General features: G+C 53.8%; 3 protein-coding genes across 4 annotated transcripts; 1 reads left to right on the plus strand and 2 right to left on the minus strand.

Moving 5' to 3' along the window:
- Nucleotides 1-854: 854 nt before the first annotated feature.
- Nucleotides 855-3,986, minus strand: amer2 (APC membrane recruitment protein 2). Its single transcript, XM_029248633.1, has one exon. The coding sequence runs from the start codon at nucleotides 3,730-3,732 to the stop codon at nucleotides 1,711-1,713; it is 2,022 nt and encodes a 673-aa protein (XP_029104466.1). The 5' UTR covers nucleotides 3,733-3,986; the 3' UTR covers nucleotides 855-1,710.
- Nucleotides 3,987-5,432: 1,446 nt separating this feature from the next.
- mtmr6 (myotubularin related protein 6) lies at nucleotides 5,433-13,603 on the minus strand. Its single transcript, XM_029248869.1, has 14 exons — nucleotides 13,417-13,603; nucleotides 11,739-11,864; nucleotides 10,678-10,840; nucleotides 10,389-10,546; nucleotides 10,173-10,301; nucleotides 9,516-9,650; nucleotides 9,129-9,261; nucleotides 8,929-9,038; nucleotides 8,725-8,850; nucleotides 7,828-7,877; nucleotides 7,523-7,723; nucleotides 7,261-7,395; nucleotides 6,839-6,965; nucleotides 5,433-6,671 (listed from the first exon to the last, which is right to left on the minus strand). Exons 1-14 carry the CDS (start codon nucleotides 13,438-13,440, stop codon nucleotides 6,393-6,395), a joined length of 1,896 nt encoding a protein of 631 aa, XP_029104702.1. The 5' UTR covers nucleotides 13,441-13,603; the 3' UTR covers nucleotides 5,433-6,392.
- A 1,312-nt stretch (nucleotides 13,604-14,915) lies between these two features.
- Nucleotides 14,916-27,394, plus strand: nup58 (nucleoporin 58). Of its 2 annotated transcripts, XM_029248631.1 has the most exons (13): nucleotides 15,168-15,337; nucleotides 16,168-16,316; nucleotides 16,558-16,800; nucleotides 16,884-17,049; nucleotides 17,339-17,404; nucleotides 17,482-17,656; nucleotides 17,824-17,903; nucleotides 18,057-18,175; nucleotides 18,285-18,367; nucleotides 18,493-18,694; nucleotides 24,907-24,965; nucleotides 25,338-25,436; nucleotides 26,051-27,394. In XM_029248631.1, exons 1-13 carry the CDS (start codon nucleotides 15,267-15,269, stop codon nucleotides 26,180-26,182), a joined length of 1,644 nt encoding a protein of 547 aa, XP_029104464.1. In that variant the 5' UTR covers nucleotides 15,168-15,266; the 3' UTR covers nucleotides 26,183-27,394. The 2 variants fall into 2 exon arrangements, with proteins under 2 accessions (XP_029104463.1, XP_029104464.1); XM_029248630.1 differs by lacking the exon at nucleotides 24,907-24,965 and having other exon boundaries at nucleotides 14,916-15,337; nucleotides 26,051-27,391.
- Nucleotides 27,395-27,398: the final 4 nt, after the last annotated feature.

Below are 27,398 nucleotides of genomic sequence, written 5' to 3' on the forward strand. Positions count from 1 at the left end.
GTTCTCCCTGTGATTGTAGATTTCCTACAGGTGCTCTGGTTTCCACCCACAGTCCAAGGTGAATTGGCAATGCGAATGTGTGAGGATGTGTAGGTGGCTGCCCTGCGACGGACTGGTGTCCCATCCAGACCTGTGTCCAGCATTTCTGGGATAGGGTCCAATCCCCTGCATGGCTAACAAGATTGAGCTGTTGTGCTCTCACACACACACACACACACACACACACACACACACACACACACAGTGGTGAGCACAACCAGTCTGCCAAAACACAAAGCTTTGCTGAACTTTGCTTTGGTGTGAAACTGTGAAGAATCAGTGTCCAGCTCATGTCAAACACCTTAAAGAGCACACTGGACAAGCGTCCCCACTGTCCGTCACCGGGCTCTTAAACGTCCGCACAGATGGAAAGAGACAGCGGCGAAGAAGAACCTTCGCACTGAACCCCTACTGGACTCGTCCCTCTGCTGACCTCGGTCCTTAAAGTCGACACGAAGCTCCGGGGGAGCGTATTACCGGGGTACAGCAGTATTTGAAGGGCGTCACACCTGGGCCCCCGGAGTATGGCGGAGGTGAGGGGACGACGCCGGCGCCCTGCCGATCGGACTTCGGAAAGACACGTTCCCAGCACCGCTCCGCGTCCCCGCAGGACCCGGAGGAGCAGCCGCCTCGTCCCTCCCCCCATTTCTGTCCTCGACGGAGCGAAGAGCACCGGTCGGTCCAGGCTCAGCTGCTGCTGTCCAGCAGAGGAACGTCTCTGCGGTGAGGACGGCGTCCACGGCGACGGGGGGCGTCGGAAGAGGCAGAGTAACGCCGGACTCAGTCACCACGGTACATCGCACACGTCACTTTGTGTCTTTATTAAGTTAGAAACCAAACATACAGGCATCACAGCGCAAACCGAGAAGCAACAAAAATGAACTGAAAGCAGGTGGCGAAGAAACAGCGAGACGCTGAGAGCATCGAGGGTGAAAACAAACAAACAAACAAACAAACAAAAAGGGAGGAACAAGAGCAACTGAAGGCGGCTCTCAGTAGTGTCCTGCTAGCTGCTGCACACATTCAGAGGTGTGACAATTCCTGGTGCCGTGTGGGGTCGTTTTGGGTCGTGTCCCTCTGAGTAAACGGTACAAATGTCCCCTTAACCAAAGGTGGGGGCGGTGGGCTGTTCTACAAAAAGGAGTAGCAAAGTGGGTTCTACAAAAAGGGGACTGTGGCGGGAGCAACGGTAACAAAGAACGTTCCCTGATCCTGGTCGGGGGCACGGGGTTCGAGGCCCGGCTCTCCTCGAGGACGCACATGTAGCGTAGCGCTGGTGATGCTGCCGTCTTCGAGCGGCTCGAACACGTGCGGAGACCCCGCCGCCGCCCCCCCACGGGGGCCCCGGGCTGGTGATCAGTCGAGCGTCGCTGCTGCGTTACGCTTACAGATGTCCTCCAGACGCACGCACGCACGCTCTTTCTGTGACCGGGCTGTGTGCGTGCAGCGCTGTCAAGTGCGTATTCCGTGTGGACGGAAGGGCCGCCGCTTCCCTGCTGCTGACAGAGGCGCCGTGGATCCGCAGTGCGGACGGACGCTTCCGGGCTCCTCCGTCCCCCGGGGCAGCGAGGCTCTCCGAAGGTGACCCCCGCGTCCCGGTGGGGACGTGTGATGTTGGCCAGGTGCGCAGAGCACTCCGCTGATCCCGTCGGTCGGCGGCGTGGGGGGGGACTACTTCCTGTGAGCGCCGGCAGGGTTGTTGCTCGTTCGCCGCACGGGCACCTTGGACACGGGGATCTTGGTGCGGGGAAGCTCGGTCCGGGGGGGCGGGGCGCGCGGGGGGCCGGAGGCGAGCGCCCCCTGGCTGGCCGAGTGAGACGGGAGTACCTGCTTCACGCTGATGGGAATCCTGGAGTCGCGGGGCAGGCTGGCGCTGCCCTTCATGGAGCGGAAGGAGGATGAGGAGGAGCAGGAGGTGGCGGCGGCGCCGCCGGACGCAGGGAGCTGGGAGCCGCGAGCGCGCAGCGAATTGAGCTCGTCCTCGGACAGCGCCAGGCCCATGCTCGGCTCGGGGTCCACGTACAGGTCGTAGAGCGCGTCTCCGCTGCAGCTGTCCCGCGGCAGGGTGTCTCGGGGTGGGGGGCTGCAGCGCTCCTCCTCTTCCTCCTCCTCCTCCTCCTCCTCTTCTTCCTCCTCTTCCTCCTCCTGCTCCTCCTCCTCCGGTCCGGGTGTCGGCGAGTCCCAGTAACCCTCGTCGCTGTTGGGAGGGGCCTCCTGCGCCGGATCTTTGCCCTGCCCCTCTTCGCTGCTCCCCGGCCCTGCCTCGTCGCTCAGGGGGATCTTCCTCAGTCCCAGCATTCTCACTTGGGGCCTCTTCTCTGGGCGGGGCCCTTTGGGCCTCGGGGGCGTGGCCTCGTTGCTCCGCGGCAGCATGTGCCACAGGTCCTGCATGTCGGCATCATCCATCTCTTCGGGGCTGGCCATCTCCTCGCCCCCGCCCATGTACGCCACCACCCCGCTGCCCTGGACCTTTGGAGCGTCCACGTGGCCCCTGAAGATGGCCGGAATCGCTGCGGTGGTCAGCGGAGCGGGAGCGGCGCTGGAGGCCGAGGGAGGTGCGCGTACCTGACCCGCAGAAGCACCGCAACCTGCAGGAGCCCCAGCTTTGTGAACTTCGGGAGATTCGTGTGCTCCGTGAGCCACTTGCCTCCCATCTGGCCCTCCTGCGGCGCCACCTCCGCTGCTGCTACCCGTCCCGCTGCTCGTCCCGCTGCCGCCGCTGCCCCCGCCCTCGTCTTCGGCGTCCGCGATGATGTCACCGCACCCCGTCAGCGAGTCGAAGCTCTTGAGCGACGTGACGTCTGTAAACATGGAGCACAGGCGGTCCACGCTCGGCTCCGCCGGAGGCTCGGCTGGGGTCACCGTCATGATGGGCCCGGCGGCGGGGAGGGGGCGGGCCTCGGGGCCGTCGCACCTGGGCTCGGCCGGGGAGCCCGGGGCCCTGGAAGGCGAGAGCTCCGCTGACACGTAGGGCACGAGTGCGGCGCCCGACGCCTCGCCGCTCTCCAGCAGGCAGCCCGGCACCTGTCCCGTCGCATCCCCCGGACGTTCTCTCGCTCTCCCGCCGTGGTCCTGTGCGCCGGGGGCGGCGTCGCCGAGGGGGGCGTCGCCAAGTGGCTCCGAGGCAGCGCTGGCCTGAGGCTCCAGGCTCAACATCACGGCCTCCTGCAGCAGATCGACTCCCTCGCCGCTTCCTGGCCGTCCTTCCGGCGCCTCCTTGTCCTGCGAGTCTGGGTGCGGACCCTTGTCCCGGCGGGGCCAGCGCAGGCTCCCGAAGAGGCCCTTGAGGCCCCGCCTCTGCTTGGGGAAGCGGGCGTCCCGGGCGTCCCGGCCGTCTCGGCCGCCCTCGGCCCCGCGTCCATTGCGCCGCAGCAGGGAGAAGAAGCTGAGAGACTTGGTGACGGCGCTGCGCGTCGCCTGGACCTGGAGCTCCTCCCCGGCAGGGTTGGCCCCGCCCCCCTCCAGCACGCTGCCGCTCTCCGCCAGTCCGTCGTGCGTCTTGCTGCGGAGCAGCGCTGGGACCGTCCCGCCCGGTTGGCTCGCCTCCCCTCTGCTCCGCGCCGAGAAGATGGCGGGTACGGCCCCGCAGGGCTTGCGGCGCCCAAACAGCTTGAAGGCGGCCTTGTTTATCCTGCCGGGGGGTTGGGGCTCACGTGCCGGGGGCTCGGCGCTCGTCTCGGGCTGCACGTCCATGACCGCCGCCGCTCTCCGTCACGCCGCTCTGCCTCTCGTTTGCTCGCACACTCTCACAGTCGCGCTCCTGCCCTCTTCTCCCACTTACTTGCTCCGCATCTTTGTCTTTCGCTGCCGTCGTGCCGACTGGCTCCCGTTGACTGGAAGCCGCTCCCTCCCCTTTGCCGCATCACTCGCTTCGCATCTTTGTCTTTCTGCCGTTTCCTCTGCAGACGAGGACTCTTTCACTCGGAGCATCTCCCTCCCTCCCCCCCGCCTGCCCCTCCCCCTCCGCCTCTCTCTCTCTTTCTCTCTCTCTCTCTCTCTCTCTCTCTGGCTGTACCATCAGGTCTCCATGACAACCGAGGGGCTAAGCAGCTTTTGTTAAGGATGGAGCTGCAGCCACCCATTTCTGCTCCGTACTTCTGCTATAATCTCCCCGTCTGTTCTCCTCCCACCCCCCGACCCCCAGCCCGACCCAGAGGCTTACAGGCGAATGTAATTACAGCTCGGTGAGTTCGGACATGCTGACAGCGACAAAGAGAAGAAAAACTAAAAAACACAACAGAAATTACCCCCCTCCCCGCAGTAATCTGTAATCCTCCTCATGTGCAGCGGTGCACAAACAATAGGGGGCTGTTTGTCGGCCACCCCCACTCCCTCCCTCTCCCCCTTCCCCCCGCACCGTGATAGAGCCGTGCTGCGCAATCTGGGGAAGGAAAGGGATCAAAGGCAGGATGTGGCCAATGGGAACGAAGGGATTAAGGGGCACCGGTGTGAACGTGGTACCGAAGCTCTTGTCCCAGAACAGGCCCAGTGCTTCCTCACCTCTCCCGGTTGACGGTGCGGCCGTAACTGCAGTACCAGTTATGTACCACGTTCCATTACCCCTTGGTGTTTGGCGCCAGGAGCGGAACCTGTGGTGCCAAGCAGGAGAAGCGATTATGGTCACGTCCACTAAGAACCTGGGTCCACATGCCACCGGGATGAGGTACGAGGGCCCCGTCATGCTATTTCCAGCCCCCGCCTGTACGCACATCCTGCTGACCCTTTTCTTAGAGGTGACATCCGTGTGTCTGGACTGTGCGAGGAAACAAGAGCACCCAGGGTAAACCATCATGACCTCAGCAAGAACACGGAGGGTTCGAGTCTAGAGTCCAGGTGCAGCGAGGCTCCATTGCTACCTGCTGCACCACCGTGCCGCTCAGCTGTGGAGGGGTCGAATCCCACTTCTAGCTGTAGTACCCTTGAGCGAGGTACTCGCCCTAAATTGCTCCAGTAAAATTACTCTGCTGTATAAATGGGTATATAACAGTAGGTATATAAACGTTGTCAATCGGCTAAATGCCTAAGTGTAAATGTAAGGTAACGTACCAGAGAGGGGGTACGAGGACTTGACACCTCTGCGTGAGCACACACACCGTGATGAGCAGGTCCTTCTAGACCCACAAACCAGTCTGTAAATGGCAACGCGGTGCATTTGCTGACTAAGAGGTACACAAAGTAGGTCAAGTCGCAGAGCCCTTTCGCACCCCCCCCACGACCCCCCTGGTCTGTTGCTGCTCTTGGATTAGGCTGAGCTGGTGGGGGGGTGCGGGATCAACTGAGGTACAGAAGATCCTTTGTCCCTGTGAACTCGTACCCTCGCCACCCCGCGCTCCGTAGAGGTGGCTGGCAAGACGGTACCGTTACAAAGGAGCAGGAGCAGCATTGGTGTTCACCACATCAGCTTTATTGTCCTCTACATCCTGCATTCAGCCGCGTGCGTGCGTGCGTGGGGACACGCTCAGTCCACGGCTGGCAAAACATCAGGCTGTCAACATGGCGGCAAGAGCGTGAAAGAGACATAAGGCAAGTGTGGGAGCACAGAGATATGAAGAACGGTGGAGGGACCCGGCTCCCTGGGCTCTCGGTGTGACGACTCGCAGGGTGAGCAGCAGGGTCATCAATAAGGTCATCAACAGGAAAACAATGCGGAGGAGGAACAGAGACCATGGTGTGAAAGCATCACATGGCCTTGGACCCAGGTCGCTGGCTGCTCGTGAACATTCCAGTGGACAGTGGATGTAACGGAGGACTCGAGCTGTTTGGCAACACTTCAGTCTGCGGGTGCGCGCACGCACAGAAAGTCGTGTCCCCTTCGCCTCCTTGGACTTTTCTGCAATCATCCCAAAGTGTCCTGCTGCATCCTGGGTCCCTCCTTCCAGTCCACAGAGCCAGTCGGTGACAGACGGGAAAAGCTGGACACGGCTGTGGTCCCGATCCTATCCCAGTGACTCGAGTGAACCTCCTCCCGCCTGCCTGCCTGCACGCCCGCCCACACACACGCAGACAAAAACCCCTTTCTGGAATGCCACCACCCATAGTAGGACTCCTTAAATGGCTTGAGCATCTCAATAAACACTCCTCCAGTGAAAGACACCACCCTGATCCCCATCCTTATTCACCTCCAGCACTGCATTCATGGACCACTAAGTGAAAGCCACCGACTGTAGGAGAAGAAAGAAAAGACGTAATGCAGTAAAAGCAGGAACCAGTTATTAATCCAGTGCACGTGGACGGCACGCAATCTGCACCTCCACAAGCCTTGAGCTCGGCCCGTACCAAACGGGAGCCTTGAAGACCATCCCAAATGTCCCCGAACCTCAAGCCCTCCCGCCTCCTCCAGCGTCCCGCAGGCCTCAGCAGGTCATCCTGGCCACCCCGAACTCCAGGCTCACGAGATGGGGCTCCGCTTTGGCTCCGAAGGGACCCTGAAGCTCCGCGTAGCTGTTCTCCGTGGCGCTGCTGCCCTCTACTGTCCTCTCCCCATCACTGCGTGCCGGAAGCCCCTCCCCCTCCTGCTCCCCGTCTTCCTCTTTGTGCCCATGGGGTGTCCCGAGGATGAGGGACTGTGGGCGGGGCCGGTGCGCTGAGCCAAGGCCAAGAGAGGGCATGCTCACACCCAGCTTCTGCAGTTTCTGCAAGGGAACACACATTAGAGTGGGGGGCTATATATTTTTAAAAAAAAAAAAAAAAACACAAATTGACGAAGTGAAGGGAGGGGCTCAGGAGGGTCCATCTGTGGACAGCAGGAGCTGAGGGACACTACAACGTGAAGGAGGACACTGAGGTCACGCGCTCCTACCGCCTCCAGTTCATGGGCTGTTTTCTCCAGCGCACAACTGCTCTCCCTGACAGCAAGGAGGTGCTTGAGGAGCGACTGGCGGGGGTGCATGGTCCGGTCATACTGGTGGTACATGTTCGTCCAGAACCTGCAGGAGCACAGCGGTAAAGTGCAGCTTACAGCAGCTCATCAACATGTCTGATATGGCGTGGAAATGAAATCGGGTTCAAAAAGAGGTCGTATAGGAATGAGCAGTAGGTCACTCGTCATTCTGGCCTCAGATGATGGGATGAGCAGCGCAATCATCTTCTGCAGGAGCGCTGCTCTAATTCCGTGTCCTGCTGGGGGCGGGGGGTATGACAGACGGCTACGGCGATGGATGGGTGCGCGGCGTGAGGAACGCTGGGGGGTGGAGGGCGAGGAGGAGGAGGAAGGAAACGCACTTGAAGTGGCACGGCTGAGTGCTCGGCTCCAGGACGGGGTTTCGCTCTGCCAGCGCAGCGCTGTACAGCGGGTTTTCATAGTTGTGCTGCTCGCTCAGCAGGAAGGACCACAGCGAGTAGGTCTTCTCCCTCAGCCTGGCGCCGCGACGCAGGGGGCAGAGAAACACGGTCAGAAAGAGTGACTCCGACCGCAAGGACCCACCGTCCGAGACGAGTACGGCCGGCCCCTGAAGCCCCGCCCCTGGCTCTCGCCGTCACTCACTGCAGCTCCTCCCTCTGCCGCTGGCTGTTGCACAGGAAGTTGCCGAACTGGCAGGAGTGGACGTGCTCGTGAATCTGGATGAGGAACCATTCGCTGAACTGGAAGGCTTGCGGGAACTGCTCGCTCAGCTGCCACACACAGTCCAGGAACTGCGTGAAGATGGGGGAGACCTCCTTAGGATCCCCGTCCAGCTGGTCACACCTGCAGGCCAGGGGAGACCAAAGCGCGGTCAAGCTCAGGGTACGAGGAGCAGAGGCGCCACCTCCCAGAAGTGCAAAGAGGGCACGGAGAGCGAAAAGAGATACCTGTCAGCAAACTTGTGTCCGAAGGAGATCCAGTCCTTCTCAATCAAAACCTTCAAAAGTAAAGGCAGAGCGTCGATACGCATGAAAGACCGACTTTCCCACAGAGCCAAAAACCACGAGTGAGCAAAACAGCGTAAAAGACACCGGCTCTGTATGCTCCCGCTGATCGCCACAAGACGGTCTCTTTCAGTCCCGAGTCACTGTTAGACCTTAAGGAGCAATCGATAAGAGCTACAGGACACGTCCTCAGGTTGGGCTCTGTAAAAACCCCGCTGACAGCTGGACTATTAGCACTAAGCTATTTGTAATAGAAAGTACTGTACTGGTAATTTGCGGTGAAAAGCACGAGTAACAGTATGGGAAGTGGAATTTCACTACACACTGTTCGGTGACAACCGTTGACCACTTCGTCCAATAAACACGTGTGACTAGCAGCTCATCCAAACGCCAGGCAGCCACTGTGAACACCGTGGAAGTGAATTGAATCAATGCGGTACCACACTCTGGTTCTACTACCAGCTACATGGGTGTGCTCCGCTGAGGACAGCAGTTTTAGACCAAAATTCAATAAACTATTAAAGTGGCATAGCAGACAGCACCGTGGCTCCCAGGGCCCGTGTCCCAGCAGGACGCGAGTTCAAATATGGCTCAGCGTGCCGTGTGGAGTCTGCATGGCTTCGTCCCAAAAACAACTGTTTCAGGTAGACTGGGGAGTGTGTGCGAGTGATGGACTGCTGTCCTGTACAGGGTGAACCCCGCCTCATGCCCTGTGCTTCTGGGACACACTCTAGACAAACTGCATCTGTGCACTGGCACAGGCAGCAGACAGAAGTGGAAAATCGATACGTTGACCATTTGTGGCGCCGTGAGGACGAGGAGGAGGAACGTGGGACGTACCATGAAGCCCTTGAGAGTGCGATAGTAAGGGTCCATCAGCAGCGCCCCCAGGGAGCACACTTGGGCTGTCCTGTCCCAGCCGTCGGAGCAGTGCACCAGCACACTGGCGCCCTCTGCTGTCACGGCCTAGAAGAGAAGGCATGGCAACGGACACGGGGACACGGAGGAACTCGGCAGGCGGGGGGCAAGGGAGGCTCGTGTTACCTTGGACAGGAAGATGGCGGCGTCCACGATGGCCTTGATGTGCCGCAACCAGCCGGAGCTCTCGAGCCCCAGGAGGTAGTCGGTGACGGAGAGAGCGCGAGCGCCCACCACTGCCAGGGAAGAGTTAGCGCACCAGTGAGCGGCACTGCCCACGAGCGCCCGGCCTCCTCCCTCGCTGCTTGCGGAACAGAGCGACTGACCTTCGAGGAGCTTCTGCAGGCTGGCGCGCATCACGTGGATGTTCTCGATGCCCACAAACTGGAAGCGGATGTTGGAGTAGTTGTCCTCATTCTCGTAGCCCTTCCCCGCCGCCCGGTTGGCCAGCGCGTTGAGCTACCCGCCCGGCCGCGGGAGGGAAGAGCAGGAGGCGAGACGAAAGACGACACGGTGGGGTAAAACAGCGGGGGCATGAGAGAGGGATGACAGGAAGTAGGTGGTAAGGCGACACTGCAAGACGAGGTAGTTTGGGGCAGGGCGGCAGTCAGGAGGGCGACGGGGTGAGATCAGCGGTAAAACTGAGTAAAACTGCGCACAACATCCTGTGAGCCTGAAGCAAAGAGCTCACCGGACAAACAGGTCACCGGTACCTTGGGCCGCGTGTCCATGACGTAGATGTAGCGGCTGTTGGGGTTCGCCTTGCTGATGGCCTGAAGCATGTGCTCATCCTCCAGGCAGCGAGCGCTGAAGCCCGACAACGGCTGGCTGCACCGACACACCGCTGCCTGTAGGGGGCGCAGTAACACAAGGCACTCGTAGCTCACGATCACGTGCTGGAACAGGGGCCAGTGGACCTTCTTAAGAGGCTTCGATGTCCTCTTTCGAACGTAGGGCCTTTGCCCTTTGCTGCTCAACTGGCGCATCGGTGCTGGAAGTCACCTGAGCTGGTGCACCAGGTGGAACTTCCTGCATCGCCTTCCTGAAAAGGCCGTACGGGGTGACCGCGTTACAGTTTAATAACGCAGTCATCCCCCGACCACTAGTTCACTAGCAGGGTTTCGCTAAAAAATGTGACAAAAACAAGCATCAGTTCAACATTTGCTCCAGGACTCTATTCATTCTGCTTGCGGCAGCCGATCAGCCATCGCAGGTCCCGGGTGCGATGCGTCGCGAAAGCTCTCGTGCACTAATGGCGAGCGTGAGTGCGCGACCCAGCTGTCCCCCTGTTCCCCGCGTGTGCGCCGTTACCCGACAGGCTCCGTGACGCCGGGACCCCGGACAGCGAGCGCCACCGCGGTTCCATTTACCTTCTTCTCCTGGTAAAAGTAGGTGAGCGCAGGGAAGCGGCCCTTGCTGCGGAACTTGGAGCTGCCGACAATGATGGGCTTGCTGGCGGCGACAGGCACATACAGGTCCCTCGGGTACGAGTCGCACACCTGGATGCAGAGCAGCACGTGGATTTAACGCGAACGCGTGCGCATGCATGCGCGTGTGTATCTGTCAAAGCCCGTGTGCCAACACACCTTGTACTCGCGGTTCACATCGGTCCAGTGCCACTGGTCACATGGTACACCCATGCGCTCAAACTCCGCACTCAAGTCAATTAACTGCCAGCCTTCTTCCCGCTGCTGGTCGTTCTGCTTGGGGTTGTAGGAGAAGGCATAGAGCTCGTCGAACGACACTGCGCACACACACACACACACACACGCGCGCACAGAGACAGGCCTTTATAACCAGGGAGCAAGTCACTTTCCATCACAACTTTCTTAACATGGCCCATCAGGGGCCACAGGGTCAGCCATCGCAGCCCACCTGGCCTCAGGAGTCGCAGCAGCGAACTGTACAGGTCGTGGCAGTCGCGCTCGCGGGGCACCACAAAGTGCACCACACGGAAGTTGCGGCACTGGATCAGCAGCGGGCAGCCGCTGGTCGTCAGGGACAGCTTCTCCACGGAGGAGATGTGGTGGTGCAGGATCTGGGGGGTCAGAGCTCATGTCAGTGTGTCGTCCAGCACAGGTTTCACGTGTGTTGAGAACCGGTCTGTTTCACAGACTGACTCCAGGTCAGGACCCAGTGGGTTAGGGTGACGTTAGGGTTAGGGTTAGCAATCCAGTGTGTATCCTGGGCACCAAGGAATGACTTTTCAGCAGGGTCCTGCCAGCTGGACAGCAGATGTCACCCCACTACACCTGGGGCCACTGCTGTTCAAGTCCAGCAGGATCTCAGAGATGTCATACATTTGCGGAGCCACGCGGCCACGAGACGAGGTGCTCAATAGCACCCGAAACTGCGAATCGCCATTTCGGACAGCATTCGCCACATTTACTGTACAGGGCACCGTGGTACCCTGCCACGGCTAGAAAGCCTCGGCCCTGCGTCCCACAGTACAACGGGCGATGGAGGATGAGGCAGAACACCAGGTGAAATACAGCGCCACCACTCCGACTGTCCTTCCACTAGTTACCATAGCAACCTTCTCAGGCTGTCAGCCTCCAGCTTCAGCTGTATCGCCAACGAGCCGTAGTCCCGTCAACCACATCACATATCTTCAGAGCCCTTCGTGGTGAGAAGAGAAGACCTGAGGATGCTAACTGAGCCCACGCCCCCCAAGCATGCCCCCCCATCTGTCAGTCACACACTTGCATGCAGGAGGAAGACATTATTTCGCCGAACCGATCCATTCGCATGTTGGAATATTGGGAACGGCCCGCCTTGACATGCAGATTCCGCCCGAGATCTGTTGGCCAAGCCCAAGACGGCGAGATGTTTGCAGACCTGGGCCGGACGTTTCACATACGCGTTACAGGTGCTGAGAGAACTGAAAGTGCGTCCCCACCCCCCACGCAGAACACGAGGCTCGCTGGTGCACTCACCCAAACCTCCTGGGCGCTGCTTGAGCTCGTGCCGCTCTCCACGAAGATGAGATGTGTGGCGGTCAGGTGCAGCGTCCCCGTGGTCGACCTGTTGCTGAAGCGATCTAGAAGCTTCACCTGCTCCACCTGGAATGCGAGAGGATTGCGCACGGCAGCCGTCAGCGCGCGCGGCGCACCGGAGCCTTCCGAAGGGACCGGTCACGGTGCCCTCGGGACCCCTGGGTTCCATCACGTTCGCGCCGCCACTCGGCGCCGGATCCCTCGCACGCCACGGGTCTCAACACCTGCTCCGTATCCTAGCAACCGGGCTGCGCCAAAGCAACGGGCGAGAGCTACGTGTCGTGAAGCCAAGGCCACAGCACACGCCTGGGGGGGGCTTCACACAGTGCGTGTGTTATATTAACACATTTACTTCTGTTAATAGCCATATTTTGCAAGTTTTTATGGCTTAATAAGGACAGTAACAAAAGGTCAGACTAAGTTAGTCGGAAACACCGGGCGTTGAAATGCTTGTGACGAGGCTCCTGAGGTGGAAGCTTTTTGTTCCTTTCCTCCAAGGCCAGTTGGTTTACATTGTAGCTAAAGTCATGAAAAAAGTCGCTTCTGGAACTTAACGTGTAACAAAGCGTTCATTTCTTTATTTATTGTTGCCTCCGATCCTCTCTGTGCCAGAAGAACTCCGTAAAAATACATCAGTTGAGCTGCACTGAACAGAAGGGCTTTCAGTGGGGTGGGGGAGGCGCACCCTGGAACCCCCACCCACACACACACACACACACACACACACACACACACACACACACCCCCTGTAACCCCCCCATACACACACACACACACACACACACACACACTCACCCACCCTGTAACCCCCCACACACCCACACACACCCTCCACCCCCCCCCCCCCCACACACACACACACACACACACTCACCCACCCTGTAACCCCCCCCCCCCACACACACACACACACACACACACACACACACACACACTCACCCACCCTGTAACCCCCCCCCCCCCCCCCCACACACACACACACACACACACACACACACACACACACACACACACGCCTATCAGCGCGGCGAAAGTCTTCTTCGCCGTCACACTGAGTGACGGAGTCCGCGCGCATCTCCACTCCGACCGACACGTTACTGCAGTGTGTCGGGTGTGTGTGTGTGCGCGTGCACAGAGCAGACGGGGACAGAGTGACTGACTCCGTCACTGTCACTGTCACTATGATCCAGTCCAGTTTAAGCGATTTACTCTGTCCTTCCGGTTGGTTCCGCAACTAAGCATCAAGATCATCAACGGCTCGCGGGCACAGTGAGTGAGCGGCCGGACGGACCATTTAATATAATAAATAATAACGACACGATGAATAATAATAATAATAATAATAATAATAATAATAATAATAATAATAACTAGAGCAGCGCTGCGCTCGTCGTTGGCCTCCTCCAGTCCTTCCTTCCAGCCGGTTTTGCCCGCAATTCATCCGGCGCCACAGAGCCTGAGACCCTCGATCCTCCGGCGCTCCGCTCCGCCGCAGTGAGACGCTCTTGAGCCCAGAAACGCAAGTTGAGAAACAACGGCGGGTCCGTCCGTCCGTCCGTCCGTCAGTCAGTCAGTCATTACGGTTACCTCCCTGCCCGCCTGCCCGCCTGCCGCTTACCTTCGGGGTTCTTATGTGCTCCATGTCTCCCACAAGCGTCACTTCTTCACACGGCGGCGGGCGGGCGCCACAGTCCTGCTCATCAGACGCGCAGAGGGACACGATCCCGCTACAAGCTTGACAGATTCACGCGTGGAACTTGTACAATAACGCCAGTGACGATACGGCGGAGCCAGATATGATTGGGGGTGGGGGTGGGGGTGGGGGTGGGGGTGGGGGTGGGGGGGGGAATCTTCAATGCGCTTCCTGCTTGGCTAAACCTCAGTTACGTTCGCACTAACTGCATGCTGGGAACTGAAGTTTGTTCCACCGAAATGGCTGAAATGCAACCCTGTACTTACACACTTCCGGCCTCGCCAAACCGCTCCCCGATGACAAAGTGCATGCTGGGATTTGTAGTTTGAGGAATCACTCCTCAGATACCAGTGTAGTACATCCATCCCTCGCTTAGCGGTGTTATTGTTTTCCGGGAAATCACAACGTTAGGCGAATTCCACTGTGTGAGGGGTCGAATTTTATCGAAAAAAAAAAATGTGTTCGCAGCAACATTCTCTAGTCTATGTCACTCTGCAAAGTATGTGGGGATTATACTGCTGGAGGCATAGGCTTCAGTACTTAACGTAAGGCTGTTCACATTACGAAAGTTGTTTACATGACGTGGCAGCACGGAGCCCGGTGGTGCTCGTCACCATTTACAGAACCCTTCCCAGATACCAGAAGAGAAGAGGTTGACGAGCCAACGTGTTACTCCACCGGTGTAAGAGCAGCACGAGTTGGAGCACGCAGGCCTGGCTGGTAGACGCCGGTCCACGCAACCCGAACTGCGGGCGCTCCGCACCGTTGCAAAGCTGTCCACCGTGTCCGCCACGTCCACAAGATGCGCAGCTTCTCTCTTCTGACACTTTGACGTCACACTGCTCTCCACCAAGGGCCGTGGCGTGCAAATATTCACTGAAATGTCTAGTTTAATATCTTTACTACAATCTAAACTATTCGAACCATTGATTGAAAATACTACACAAGTACTTTTGGAGCGGTTTGGTTGTACTGTATAGGGTACCAAATTAACGTAAATTAGTCTGAATTCATCTTTGAAGTAACAGCAGCTTAACAAAAGTTCAATGCTGATATTAACGAATAACACTTTCAGTAACAAAACTGACGGGTTAGCGTCATTAATAGTGAAGTGGGCGAAAGTACACACACAGCCACGGGTTTAATAAGGCCACATTGTATAAAAATGTCAGTCCTTTCTGATATTGCTTCATATAGCTGGCACCCTCAGAATGAGCTCGGGAGGAGCACACAGGGCCTGAACAAGAGCGACGAAGACTGAGAAACCGGAAACCGGAAATCAGATGCTGCGACTGCAGCGCGAGAGAATCGAGCCGGAGGCCGCAGCTCGCAGCTCGCGTTTCCGCCATGCTCTCCCTCGACTGCCACAGTCTGCGGTTGCAGTTCCTCTTCCCAGCGCTAGAGGCGCGTTGGCGCACTAGCGCCGCTCCTCCAGTATCCCGTCATGCTCTCGGCCTCAGGCCAGTGCTGAAGGCGGGCGCGCGCGATACCTCCGTAGCGAAACGTGCAACATTTGCAGCGATTAACATGCGTTAAATACAAATGTACAGTTATTTTGCGGCCTATTCCAGTACTTAGCCGGTAGACACAGCCTTCTCAACGCGGGTTGGGATTATATTTTTGCGTGGTTTGGTCCGGGCGTTATTATATACACGTGACGTGGGCCTCCGCCGCGAGGCTGTGTGCGTGCGTCGTTCTCCGACCGCAGCAGGCAGCTCGTGTCGTGTCGTAAAGTGCATCACCACACGGCACGCGCCGCAGCGCAGGACGCCGGAATGTCGGGTTTTAATTTTTCCTCGGGGTCTACGACCACCGGCGGTGGGTTTTCGTTTGGAGGCGCAACCAGGTGAGAGCCGTGTGTGTCTCTGTCTGTCTGTCTGTCTGTCTGTCTGTCTGTGATTGAAACGATGCGGACCCAGGCCAGGCAGGCTAAGTTCGGGGTGAGAAGGCCGCAGTGAGTCAGTCAGTCACTGACTTGAGTGCTGCTCTAGTCTTGGATGCCCACTACTACTAGGTCGCTGTGAACAGGCCACAGGGCAGGCCACAGGAGAAGAACATCGTGAATGATGATGTAAATTACATTGTAATAAACTCCACAGAAATGGATGGAGGCACTCTCTGAGTTGGGTTTGTTAGTTCCCTCCCTTAGTTTCAGTTTGTTCTTTATTTGCGGTATTTTCTGCTGCAGTCACTCACACTGTGGACACAAAACACTTTCATCCACACACAGTGAGTCACAGACACACAGACAGGACTAGGAGGCGTTCAGTTACGCTGCAGCTCTCTGCTGTCCGGCTCTTTTCACCCTTTTTAATCATTTTAAATACAAACGAGGAATTGTTGTCTTCCTCCCTCCTGGCGATTTTTGATATCTATTATTATTAATAATAATAATGTAATGTTGTTGTCATTATCCAGTAGTAAGAAAATGAGTCGCTCACACTCGAGCGAATATTGCCACAGGACAACGCTCTGCTGCCGTCAGGTGGAGTTAAGATACCTGTCGATGGGGCTGCTGCTCCTTTGGCCTGTGGCTGTTTCCTTATGTTAGGACTGAAACGAAACACCCTCCGCCTCCTGCGTCTGTGACACGGTGCGCTCGACGTAACTACCGCTTTGTTGCCGCCCGGACGCCCGCGAACGCACGCCCGAAATGTGATGTCTCTCCTCCCGCAGCAACCCGGCTGCAGGCGCGGGAGGCTTCTCGCTCGGCGGGCTCGGCGGCACGGCCCCGACGACCACCGCATCCTCGCTGGGTTTGGGGAGCAACCTTTTTGTGCAGAAGACTACCAGCAGCTTCTCTTTTGGCACCCCAGCAGCCACAGGTAGCCATGTCTTGCAGAAAGGCACTCCCACCCTCACACACAGAGCAGATGCCACATAATGTACGATACATGGTGTTTACTTGGCTTATAGGAGCCACCATTCTAGTCACAGGCCTTGTGCTGTGTGAGCACCGACGGAGTGTGCTGCTGTGGGTGAGTGAATTTTTATGTGTGCAAGGTAATTTACTAAGGTAGCTGTGGATTAATTGCTTCTTTCCCTTTTCTCCTATTGGGACTTCAGCCACCACCTCAGCTGCTGCCCCTGGGTTCAGCCTGTGCTTCAGTAAGCCTGCTGCCTCAGCAGCTCCTTTCTCACTTGTGTCCACCTCTGCCCCCACCGGGCTGTCCCTGACCTCAGCTCTTACCTCAACGGCCCCCCAGAGCACTTCTGCAGGGGGGTTCTTGCTGAGTGCTACAGCCCCTGTTCCAGCCTCCTCAAGCCTCACTCTGGGTTCCAGCCTTTTCCCCAGCACGGTCAGCAGTGGTACGTAACATGCGACTCGCACGGGGCCCCCGGGCACCTTGCGCACACGCTCTGAGGGCCGTCCTCTGCCGTCTGCGTTGCAGGATTGGGTCAGTCTTCCCTTGGCGCTTTGGGCTTGGGCTCTCTGGTGTCAACCTCCACCACGTCCTCCAGCACCGCTCCTGCTTCTAATAGCATCGGGCTCGGGGGGATTGACTTCAGCACGTCTTCCGACAAGACTAGCGACAAGTCCTCGGGGGCCCGGCCCGAGTAAGTGGAGTGTGTGGTGGTTTGTGAAAATGAGCTTTCGTAGTGGCACGGTCCTGTTTTGGGAGGTTAAACACTGTGTTGAGGTGGGAGTATTTATGAGAACGAGAGTTAGAACACATCCAAGTTGGTGCTCTTTTCATTACACAGTGGGGTAAAGTTTGTAGTGCATGAAATGGCAAAAGGATGCAGAAGTGGAGCAGTGCAGCCGGAGTGATGGAAGGAGGTCGAGTGCTGATTGTGGGAATTCTCCCAGCTGTCCTGAGCCGTTCTCTCTTGCCTTATTGGTTAGGGACAGCAAGGCTCTAAAGGATGAAAACCTGCCTCCGGTCATTTGCCAGGATGTGGACAACTTCCAGTAAGTGTCTTACCTGCTGCATTGTTGTGCCTCTTGCATACCCACTGCCTCATGCTGCTGACCTCACTCTCCTGTAGGAAGTTTGTGAAAGAGCAGAAACAGCTGCAGGAGGAGATCAGCAGGATGTCATCCAAGGCCATGCTGAAAGTACAGGATGACATCAAGACCCTGAAGCAGCTGCTGTCCGTCAATGCCAGTGGACTCCAGAGGAACTCCCTAGCCATTGACAAACTGAAGATGGAGACTGCCCAGGTAAACATGCAAATTGTAAAGATAAGTCAGCAAGCATGTGAAGGAGACCACATGCATACATGTGTATGATTACATATGTTGTGTGTTTGGAATAGATGAGAACAAAATCAAACAAGGCTTTTTATTCCTGGTTAACTGCAACACTGGCGGTGTGTTTGTGTCTGAAGGAGCTGAAGAATGCTGACATCGCTTTGCGCACACAGAAGACCCCGCCAGGCCTCCAGCATGAAAACACGGCCCCCTCAGAGTGAGTGTCCTGGCTGTGCTCAGCTAAATAAGTGTCATTAGGTACATTTCCCGGTGCAATGAATATGTCACAGCGACTCGCTCAGGTGTCTCTCTACCCTCCTTTGTTGGTCTGTGGCAAGTGGTAATGGTGCTCTGTCTCTCTGTGTGGCAGCTACTTCCGGGCCCTCGTGGAGCAGTTTGAAGTGCAGCTGCAGCAGTACCGGCAGCAGATTGAAGAGCTGGAGAACCACCTGACAGCTCAGGGCAGCGGTTCACACATCACTCCCCAAGGTGCTGCTTTTCTCCAGGACTCATTTCATCCGATCAGGCCCCAAGCACTGAAATACCTCCCATAATCCCCCCCCCCCCTTTTTTTTTTTTTTTTTTAAAATTTATGCAGATTTGTCATTGGCTATGCAGAAGCTCTATCAGACTTTTGTGGCTCTAGCTGCGCAGCTGCAATCGGTACATGAAAATGTGAAGGTGAGAGCATCTGGTAAACTTTTGGTTGAACTGGAGGGCCATTGATCATTTTCATGCTCATAGAGTACAATTGTGTGTACAATCCCCCCCCCCCCCCCCCCCCCCCCTTCCATTTTCCTTTGCAGATCTTGAAACACCAGTACCTGGGCTACAGGAAGGCCTTCCTGGGTGATTCCACTGACGTGTTCGAGTCACGGCGAGCATCCAGCAGGAAGTGGCAGAGTGTTCCTCACATCACCACTGGACCGACCCCCTTCAGCAGTGTTCCGAACGCAGCGGCTGTTGCCATGGCTGCAACGCTAACACAGCAGCAACAGCCTGCTCCAGGTCTGACCGCATTCAAGTTATAGATCGAATTGACTGAGAAAGAGAGAGGGAGGGAGGAGGGGTATGTCTGAAAGAAATGGCTCCCTATCCCTATGAACAAAGGCTTAATCAGTGGCCGTTGTATCTGTCATTTCTGATTCTGGTTTAAAAATCGCATTATTATGAATCTGATCAGGTGGTTTGAGCTCTCTCTCTCTCACTTTCTCGCTTTCTTGGTCACTCTGAGAAGGACTTAGCCCCCGTTCTGCTAAAGTACATTAAGGCACACAGAGGGGATTTGAGAGGGTGAGAGATTAAAGCAACATTTTTAATGACCTGAATCCCCTAAGGAAGGACATTTCTGAACAGACAGAAGGGTTTAAACAGTTTCATCTTGGCTGCTTATTCATGTGAATGCTTACCATGGTTTCACACCTGGTGTACAACACCATGTGTAGCTGGGCTGTGACATTTGACCTCAAACCCAAACTCCTGCTGTAGCAAGAACCCTTTATTTTGTGTATGGGGTGCTGCCCACGTCCACCTCAATGTCCACTAAAATGACCTCCACCATCTCCACGCAGTTTGCTGCTGGGCATTTCTTAGCTCATTGCCACAGCACTGTTTGCTGGCATTCCCTGTATTATGGTTCATGCTGTTTGCGTTGTTGCCAGATTCATTTTTTCATGTAGCAGTCACGTAAACGTTTCTTAAATCCTAAACCTGAACACTTTAAGTACATGAGACATGCTCAGAGCAGCTTGTCTGAATGTGCAAGCATCCATGCACACGTTTCCTTTGCGAATCACTGCAATACCATGTTGTGCAATTGTAGTGAACTCAGTTAAAATTACACAGTGGGACACGAGCTGTCCCAGTGCCAGGGACGCACTAGTACTTGAGCCTTTCGTCGAGCTTGTGCAGCTACTGCCTGCTTGGACTTGCTCACACCTCTCAGATAATGCTGGGTCTCAACTCTGCAGTAGTGTCCTGCTGCCAGGTATGGCAAGCAATGGGGCTTTTTGTGTGCGCGCGTGCGTGCGTGCAAGAGCGCGCTTGCATGGATACAGATATATACAGATGGGCATGCACATGGAGAGCCATCTTTTTTTCTTTGAAGGAAGCCCAAGGTTAGACTGTCAGGGCTCAGACTTGAAGTGTTTTTTGATCATTTTAAAGACTTTTGAATGAAATTAACTGGAAAACACTGAGCAATAAGTGCATGTCACCTTGTTTGTTCAAAACAGGGCTGCACAGATCACCTCTGGTAGGAGCACAAATTTCTTTAAGCTGTATATTGAACCACATCAGTGTCCGTACCATCTGCGATCCAAGAACATGAATATGTCGAATGCCTGTGCCCTTCCCTATCTGCTGAATACGCTACCCTGGGGCTTCTGCGTTTAGTTAAAATCTGATGACAGAAGTATGACCTCCAGTGGCCAAATGTGCTTCTTTAGCAGGTGGAAGGACCTGACATTTGAAAAGTCTTCAGTGTGGTCAGCATCAGGATGGAAGTAGTCACAAAGCTAGAACTTGGAATCCTGGGTTACAGCACTGTCGTAGCGCATCTTGAGCAAATATTTTCTCAGCAGAATAACTACTTCTGTAAAACAGGGAACACAACAAGACTTAGTTGCCCGAGGCTCCCTTTCTACACCATAAGGTTAAGCATAGTGTAAGTAAACAAACTAATGTGGCCTAATGTGGCGATGGGTACAATAACGCATACCAGGCTATAGTGACAGTGTAGCCACAATGAGCACTGTGTTCAGTTCAGCTGGACTTTTATATCAGATGGTGATACTGAATCTAAACATTGCGCTACACTGCAGTCCTCAGAGGTTCGTTTCTACCATTTTTTCAGTCATGAGATGATATCTTCTGAAAAACAAAAACCTTCATACTTTGGAAATAGTCTTCTTCCAGATTTTCAGTTTATTTTAAATGTAGCTCTGCAAATTAACACTTTCTGAAATAACTTCAGTCAGGGTGTTCCTGACATGTAGTTTTCAGTCAAATGTGGTCATGTGCTTAATTCTGGACTTAATCTGGTAACCAACCAGTTCAATAGCCAAGCCTGGCAGTGTATCTGTCCCCCCACATCTTAGGCCTGGAGGAGGTGTTTTCCTGAAAACGTCAGAGGCTGACTCAGAATTTGGTAGTCCTGTCCAATACATTCACTGGGGCTTTAAGGTTTTTCCATTTTTAGAAAGGTTTCTGCGGGATGACCCCCCCCCCCTTGAATTTTTTTCTTGTGTGTATGGGGGGGTTTTTTAAAAAAGAAAAACACACCACATAACAGGTTCCAAAACCAAAACAATGTCCTCCTTTGGCATAAATACATGGCAGTGTAGAAGTGGTCTCCTACACCATTACATTGCATGAAAGGGAAGTGAACTCCAAGCACTTCCACGGGGTCTTTCCAGAAGCTCTTGCAAAAATGCCATGCACATTTTAACACTGTTTGAATGTGTCACGCTTTGCTACAGTAGATGAGCAGTAGGGTGGAACATTGAGCATCCACTCAGGTTTTAGCATCAAGTGTTAATCTGTCCATAGACCCTTAATTGTTGAGTAACATGTTGGTTTTCCTTTCTCGCTGGAGATGAAAGCAATAAGCACTGGGGCTGTGTAGGGACTGAACCCATGTGTATTTCACCCAGTAAAGCGTGGATCAGGAGCTTTATGGAATTCAGAACCCGCATTCAGTTCATTGAAGCGCATGCATGTGTGCCAGTTAAAAAGCACGTTGTACATGGAAGTATTTGGCTGTGTGCTGGTCTCCACGATGCCCCTTCGCTGTCATGTGAAAATTAGCTGGGGCATTTAGACCTTTTGGAGCATCCCTTTATAACCTTTTTTTCGGGGACTACAGGGACTACATCTTAAACCCTGGAGTTTATTTGGGACAGTGGCTCATCAACTAGTATGTAACATTGCAGGCCTCTCCTGAATTTGGTCTGGGTCACCCTGGTGTGTTGTCGTAGGGAACGTGGTGAAACACCGGACGGAGCTATCTGGTAGGGTTATTCTACTAAGCTCTGAGGAATTCAAGTGTCTCTCACACTTCTCCATGTAAATCCAAACACACAGAAGGAGTGTGCATTGCGCAAACTACTTGACTAATTGCGAGTGGTGAGCGCTACCAGATGTTTTTGCTGACCTGGTTGCCACTGCCATGTTATGCTTTGCTCTGGTGTGCAGATGCTTGTGTGAGTCTGCACAACTAAATTTGACCCATCTGGTCATTTTCACACGAACAGGTTTGACCAGATGCTTTATGATCTCTCAAAATAGTCTGATTAAATTACACCGTCATGAAAGGGTCAGCTGTCTCTTCGGTGTGTCTGAAGTGTTTAGCCTTAGCCTCTGTACACTTAAATTCCCTGTATGCTTCAGAAAGGAGTTGTATTTATGGATGGATTTGGTTAATTTGTTGGTGAATTTAGCAAGGAATCACTTTTTTATACATTTTAATGTGTTTTTAAAGTCAGACTGCGTTCTTTACTTTGCTAACACGGCAAAGGTTTTGTAATTTTCTGTAATGAGCTCCTAACTGTGTAACATTGTATTCTGCACGTTCTTTGCTTGTGCAGGAAGCTCAAAATGAGAAATGTCGGGCTGTGATTTTTGTTGTTACATTGCAGGGTACAGTTTCTTGTTGAATGACATTTTTGTTGGTATACATGCTGTGTCGGGTCATCAAGGGGGTGTCACATGGTGAATGTGCAAGCAATAATAGGGTATCTCCACATGGTATGGAAAAACTCAAGTGTCACCCATGAAAGCTCTTTCAGTATTATCCTACACCCCCACTTGTACCCACTTCCCTGGTTTTTGGTGTACTGCTATACAGTGAAGTTTTGGCCCAGAAATCTTAGACAGGGCCAGTGCAGGAAACGTAACGCTGTTAATGCTCAACAACGCCAGCGAATCGTAGGACAGGAACACAGATTCCTGTTGCATCATGTGCGTTGTTGTCCTTGTTTCAGAAATGGTACTGCACCATAGGACTTTGTGGGTAAGGGGACTGGTAGTTGTCTAGTTGACTTAGTGGTTATAATTCTTTGAAATTTAAGAGAGGTCAGTAACACCTGTTTGTTTGTGCATTTTCCATATGGAGCTGGGATCCTGGGACTTGGACTCAGACGCCAACCGCCATGGCAACGGACATGGAAAATGTGCTATAGTGGTGTTCAGCCGTGCCGGGCCTTGCCGGGTCTCACTTTGTAGATGATGCGTGAATCACACTGGACCAGGATGTTTCTGCTCCCAGACCTGTATTCTTTAATGTGCACTGCGATCAGTCCTTTCCAAAGGAGTGGGTAAATGCATACCATGTTATAATGAGTCTCAATTGATATTTCTACAAATCTGAGGGTTTTTATTTATTATTATTATTATTATTATTGTTGTTGTTGTTGTTGTTGTTGTTGTTCTTATTATTTAAGGGCTTCACTGTTGATACTCGTGCTGCTTTGCATTGAAAGGGCTTGTTCCTTGCTGGGAGCAGCTACCCTTGTTGGTCAGAGATGAAATGCTGCCAAAAAAATGACCTGACTGTACTGCAGTCGTGTAGTAGTCCATGTTTCTTTGAACTGCTGCTTTACAGTCCAGTTTTTTTTTTTTTTTTTTTTAAACTTTAGAAGCAGTACTGGATTCTACAATTAGTCTTGATTCCTGGGTGGATTCTAGAACCAGTGTTGACTCTGGAATGGTTCTAGAAGCGCAGTGCCAGAATGTCAACTGAGCTTTGTGTTGGGTGTGAAAGGGGCTGGTAGATGTCACCTGCCCTGCTCAACCTGAACAAAGGCCTTGGGTCCTCTTTGCTGTGGACCTGTGGACAGTGTTTACTAGGCGTAGTTTGCACAGAACAGCAGATGCAGAACAATGCCTTTCTCTCCCCCTTTTGTTTCATTCTCTAGGCTAACATAGAGTGAGGTGGTTTTAGATCGGCGTTTGCATTTAACTGTTGCTTGGTGCATAAGACATGGTGTGCCTTTAAACTTTACTGACACTGCAAGTGTTTGCAATGCATCTCCGGCACATGGTAGCCCTCACACCCTGACAGTTTAAAACACTGAAACATGTAATGCAGTAGTGCCTAGGAGTTATTGATCAGTTCTGTCTCCAACTGTATGTCATGTTTCCTGTAAGTGAATTGCTTTAAATTGACAATAAATTCATTGAAAACATCCCTTGTCTCGTTTCTTTTTGACTGATTGGATGAGAAAGTTCATTTTTGATGCAACCTGGCATACCCTGAGTTGCATTTCTTAAATGAATCTCAAACATTTAATGCGGTAACCTTCACCGGTGCTTTTTTTGTTATAAAGGGGCAAAAAACTGAAAGGAAACATGAGAACTCACAGAGCAGAGACTTCTGAGTTGAATGAAAGAATATTGACTGAAAGCAAATTTAAATCATTTGAAACAAGTTTCTTCCCCTTTTTTCTTTTTTAGTAGCTGACTAGGGCAGGAAATGTGTGGCCTGTCTTACATTTAGCAAGAAGGAACACTAGGGTGAGTTGACAGTGGAGTTGAATTAACAAAAGACCAGAACCAAGAGGTTTTGACAAAGAGCTTAGTGTAGGTTTTGGTAGAACATGGTAGCCTTCATCTCAACTAAGGTAAAACTGTAAAGGTGCAAACTGCAGGACATAGTGGTTTAGGGTGAATGATTTGGGAGTTTCGTCCTGGCATCCCATCAGTGGTGTGTCCTGCCTTATGCCCTATTGCCCTGGACTGTTATTGTTGACGGATACGTTGGATTTTGTTTGGAAAAATACAGTTAGCATTAAATGAGGTGTCACTTGATTAGAATTCAGTCACTGGGCTATTAGATTTCCCAGAATGCAGCTGCTGCTGGAAAAATGCAGTCGACGGCCCCTTGAGCTAATGGAAATACGCTTGTGCCGTACTGACGGGTGTAATTGATCCGGCTGATTGAAATAATGAGTTCAGAAATTAACTTTATGCGCTTGATGTGACACGCTGTGTGATAGTCTGGAAAAGCGAGCCAGTGTGTGACTCCAGTACAGCACAAGTGATGGTTTTAATCTTGTTTTTATTGGACTGCTGACATGCACTAGTGACCATGGAAATGATGGATTCGTGTGAACCCTTGAACCCTTCCTTTTCCACAAGATCTTGCGATTAAGGAGACAAACAACCAATTCCTACACTGCAGTCTCTCTCTCTCTCTCTCTCTCTCTCTCTCACTGACACAGACAAAATGCCCGAAAGCCCAGGTGTTGTCTTTTCCCGGTACGCAGGACAGGTGACTGCTGTAAGTATGAGGAAGAGCGAATGAATAGGTCCCTCCCTCTTAGTGCAAGCCTTCTGGGGGGTTGTTCTCAAACGTCTCTCATAATTCAGACTGGCATCTTGTCAAACTGTCCGTGGTTGGTACGGCATTCAAAAGCTTGTGTGCTGTGGGAAACGCACGCACACTAATGTAAGTTTGTCAACAGAGGTGCTGTTCCAGGGCCTGTACTGACACATCCATGTTCTTTGTTACTGTACCGTGGTGAAAGAGAGGTAGCAGGAGCAGAGTCACCACTCCCTGATAGTCTGTCCTTTCAAGCGATTGTGTATACGGGAATGTGTATGCGCAACAGGCCTGTTTAACAGAGCTCCCCTGTTTCCATGTGTCACGCAGCGTTTGGGAGCGGCCCGAGCTTCGGAGGGGTCACCGCATCCGGCTCGTCTTTTGGGTTTGTCTCTGCAAGCAAGCCATCTGGAGGGAGCCTCAGTGCTGGTGGGCCTGCTCGCTTCTCCCCACATCACTTCCTCCCCCGGAGAGTTATTTCGTTATCGAAACTACGCTGTGATGTCAACTCGTTGGGATTCAAATGTTCAACAGCTGTAATAATCATGTTTATTAAGCGAGATACATGAAGAACCTACTGCACCTGGGAAGATTAGATTACGTAGCAGACGCCTTTGTCCAAGGGGACTTGGAGTTGTGTGTACATTGTTTCTTACAATTATTTACTCATCAGTCTATGTGCCATGCTGTGTTACGTCAGAGTTCAGCGTGAGCTCCGTTCGTTCATCCATCCCCGTGTTCGTACAATGACGCACGCGAGGACAATTCACATTGCATAGTTGACTTGTGCAAAACCCGCACAAGCACAGGGAGAACATAGACGCCACACGTCGCCGTATTCGAAACGACGTGTGAACACCGAGTCGGGCACCGGGAGGCGCTAGTTCCACCCACTGCGCCGCCCTTGAAGCCTCATGTCTGCGAGTGTTAGCCCTTTGAGTAGCGTTTGTGTCTCAGAGTTGGTACATGGTTGTACGTGTGCATGTAGACCTTTCTTTCTTACCGACGTGTTGGATGCTAATCCCCCCATCCCCCACCCCCAGGCTTTGGCGGCTCCAGCGCATCAGGATTCAGCTTCAGCAACCCAGGCATCACTGCGTCAGCTGGCCTCACGTTCGGTGTCTCCAACACACCCGCTGCTGGCTTTGGCGTCGGTGGACCACTTCTGCAGCTGAAGAAGCCCCCTGTGGGCAACAAGAGAGGGAAGAGATAGAATGAGAGAGTTGTTGGGAAAGGGAATATGCTGACGTGTGGTCAATTTATGTGTGTTTAGACTCAAAGATGTTTATTTTTGTATTCACCCTTTGGAGGAGGGGGTGGTGGAAGGGAGGTAAAACAGATTGGGTTAATTTGATTCTGTTTTTGTTTTTATGTAATCTCTTTAGTGATAAACTTGTGTTCTGAGTTTCATGTTTCTCTCTCTCTCTCTCTCTCTCTCTCTCTCTCTCACACACACACACACACACGCAGTCCAAGTGGAAACAAGGAAGCGCAGCACGTCGCCACAGTCGATGGTTGTTTGTCCCTCCTGGCCTTCCATTGTGGGGTTGGGGGGGGGGGTGTTTATATTTGAACTTCATTTAATGCAAAGGGAACCCCACCATCCAGGGTGTGTGTGCGCGCGCATAACCGAGTGTGTTATGTACAGGTGCGTGTTTGGATCTAGCTACAGAACACCACATTAGCTGTGCCTGGGATGGCTGTTAGCCAATCAGAGAGTTTGTAGCAGTGTGTTGGTGGTTCCACTGTATCTGCGTCCCTGGCGACCCGACCCGACCCGTACACTTTACACTTTTCTCTTTTATCTGAGTCCCATGAGCCAAAGACTGGTAAACCTGCTGTTCGACAGGGCTGGGTCGGGGTGGGGGACTGACCTTTCTTTTTCAGAATGGATGGTTTTCTTACCAAGCAAAGATTTCTTTTCTATACTTGTATCAGAATTTGTCTGAACGTGTATTTTCCGACTTAAGAGCAAAGCAGTTTAATAATAAAAACGAGGTATGCAAAGTTGCTCGTCGTCCTGTGTGCGGGGCCCGCTTTTCAGTGCGCCGTTTGTACACGCCGAACGAGGCGGAACGAGGGAAGGCGCTCTCGTCGGTCCTCGAACGGCTTCGTACGCGTACGCCACCTTGGACCCGGAGAAGAGCGGCGTCGAGTCGAGTCGAGTCGCGACCCCACGAGGGCTTCGGGGTCGCCCTGCACGCCGCCCGCCGCTGGACGAAGGAGCTGCCGAGAAGGGGCCCGGGGGCCGCCGGGGGCCGCACGAGGGAGCGGAGCGCGTCGCGGTGCTGTCGAGGGCCCCCGGTGAGCGCTTTGCTCCGGCAGCAATGAATGATGCTGATTTGGGCTGGAAGAAAAAGTTTTGTTCTGGGGATGAATGAGGCGGAGGCG

This window comes from Scleropages formosus, chromosome 24 (assembly GCF_900964775.1).
Source record: "Scleropages formosus chromosome 24, fSclFor1.1, whole genome shotgun sequence".
Lineage (NCBI taxonomy): Eukaryota > Metazoa > Chordata > Actinopteri > Osteoglossiformes > Osteoglossidae > Scleropages > Scleropages formosus.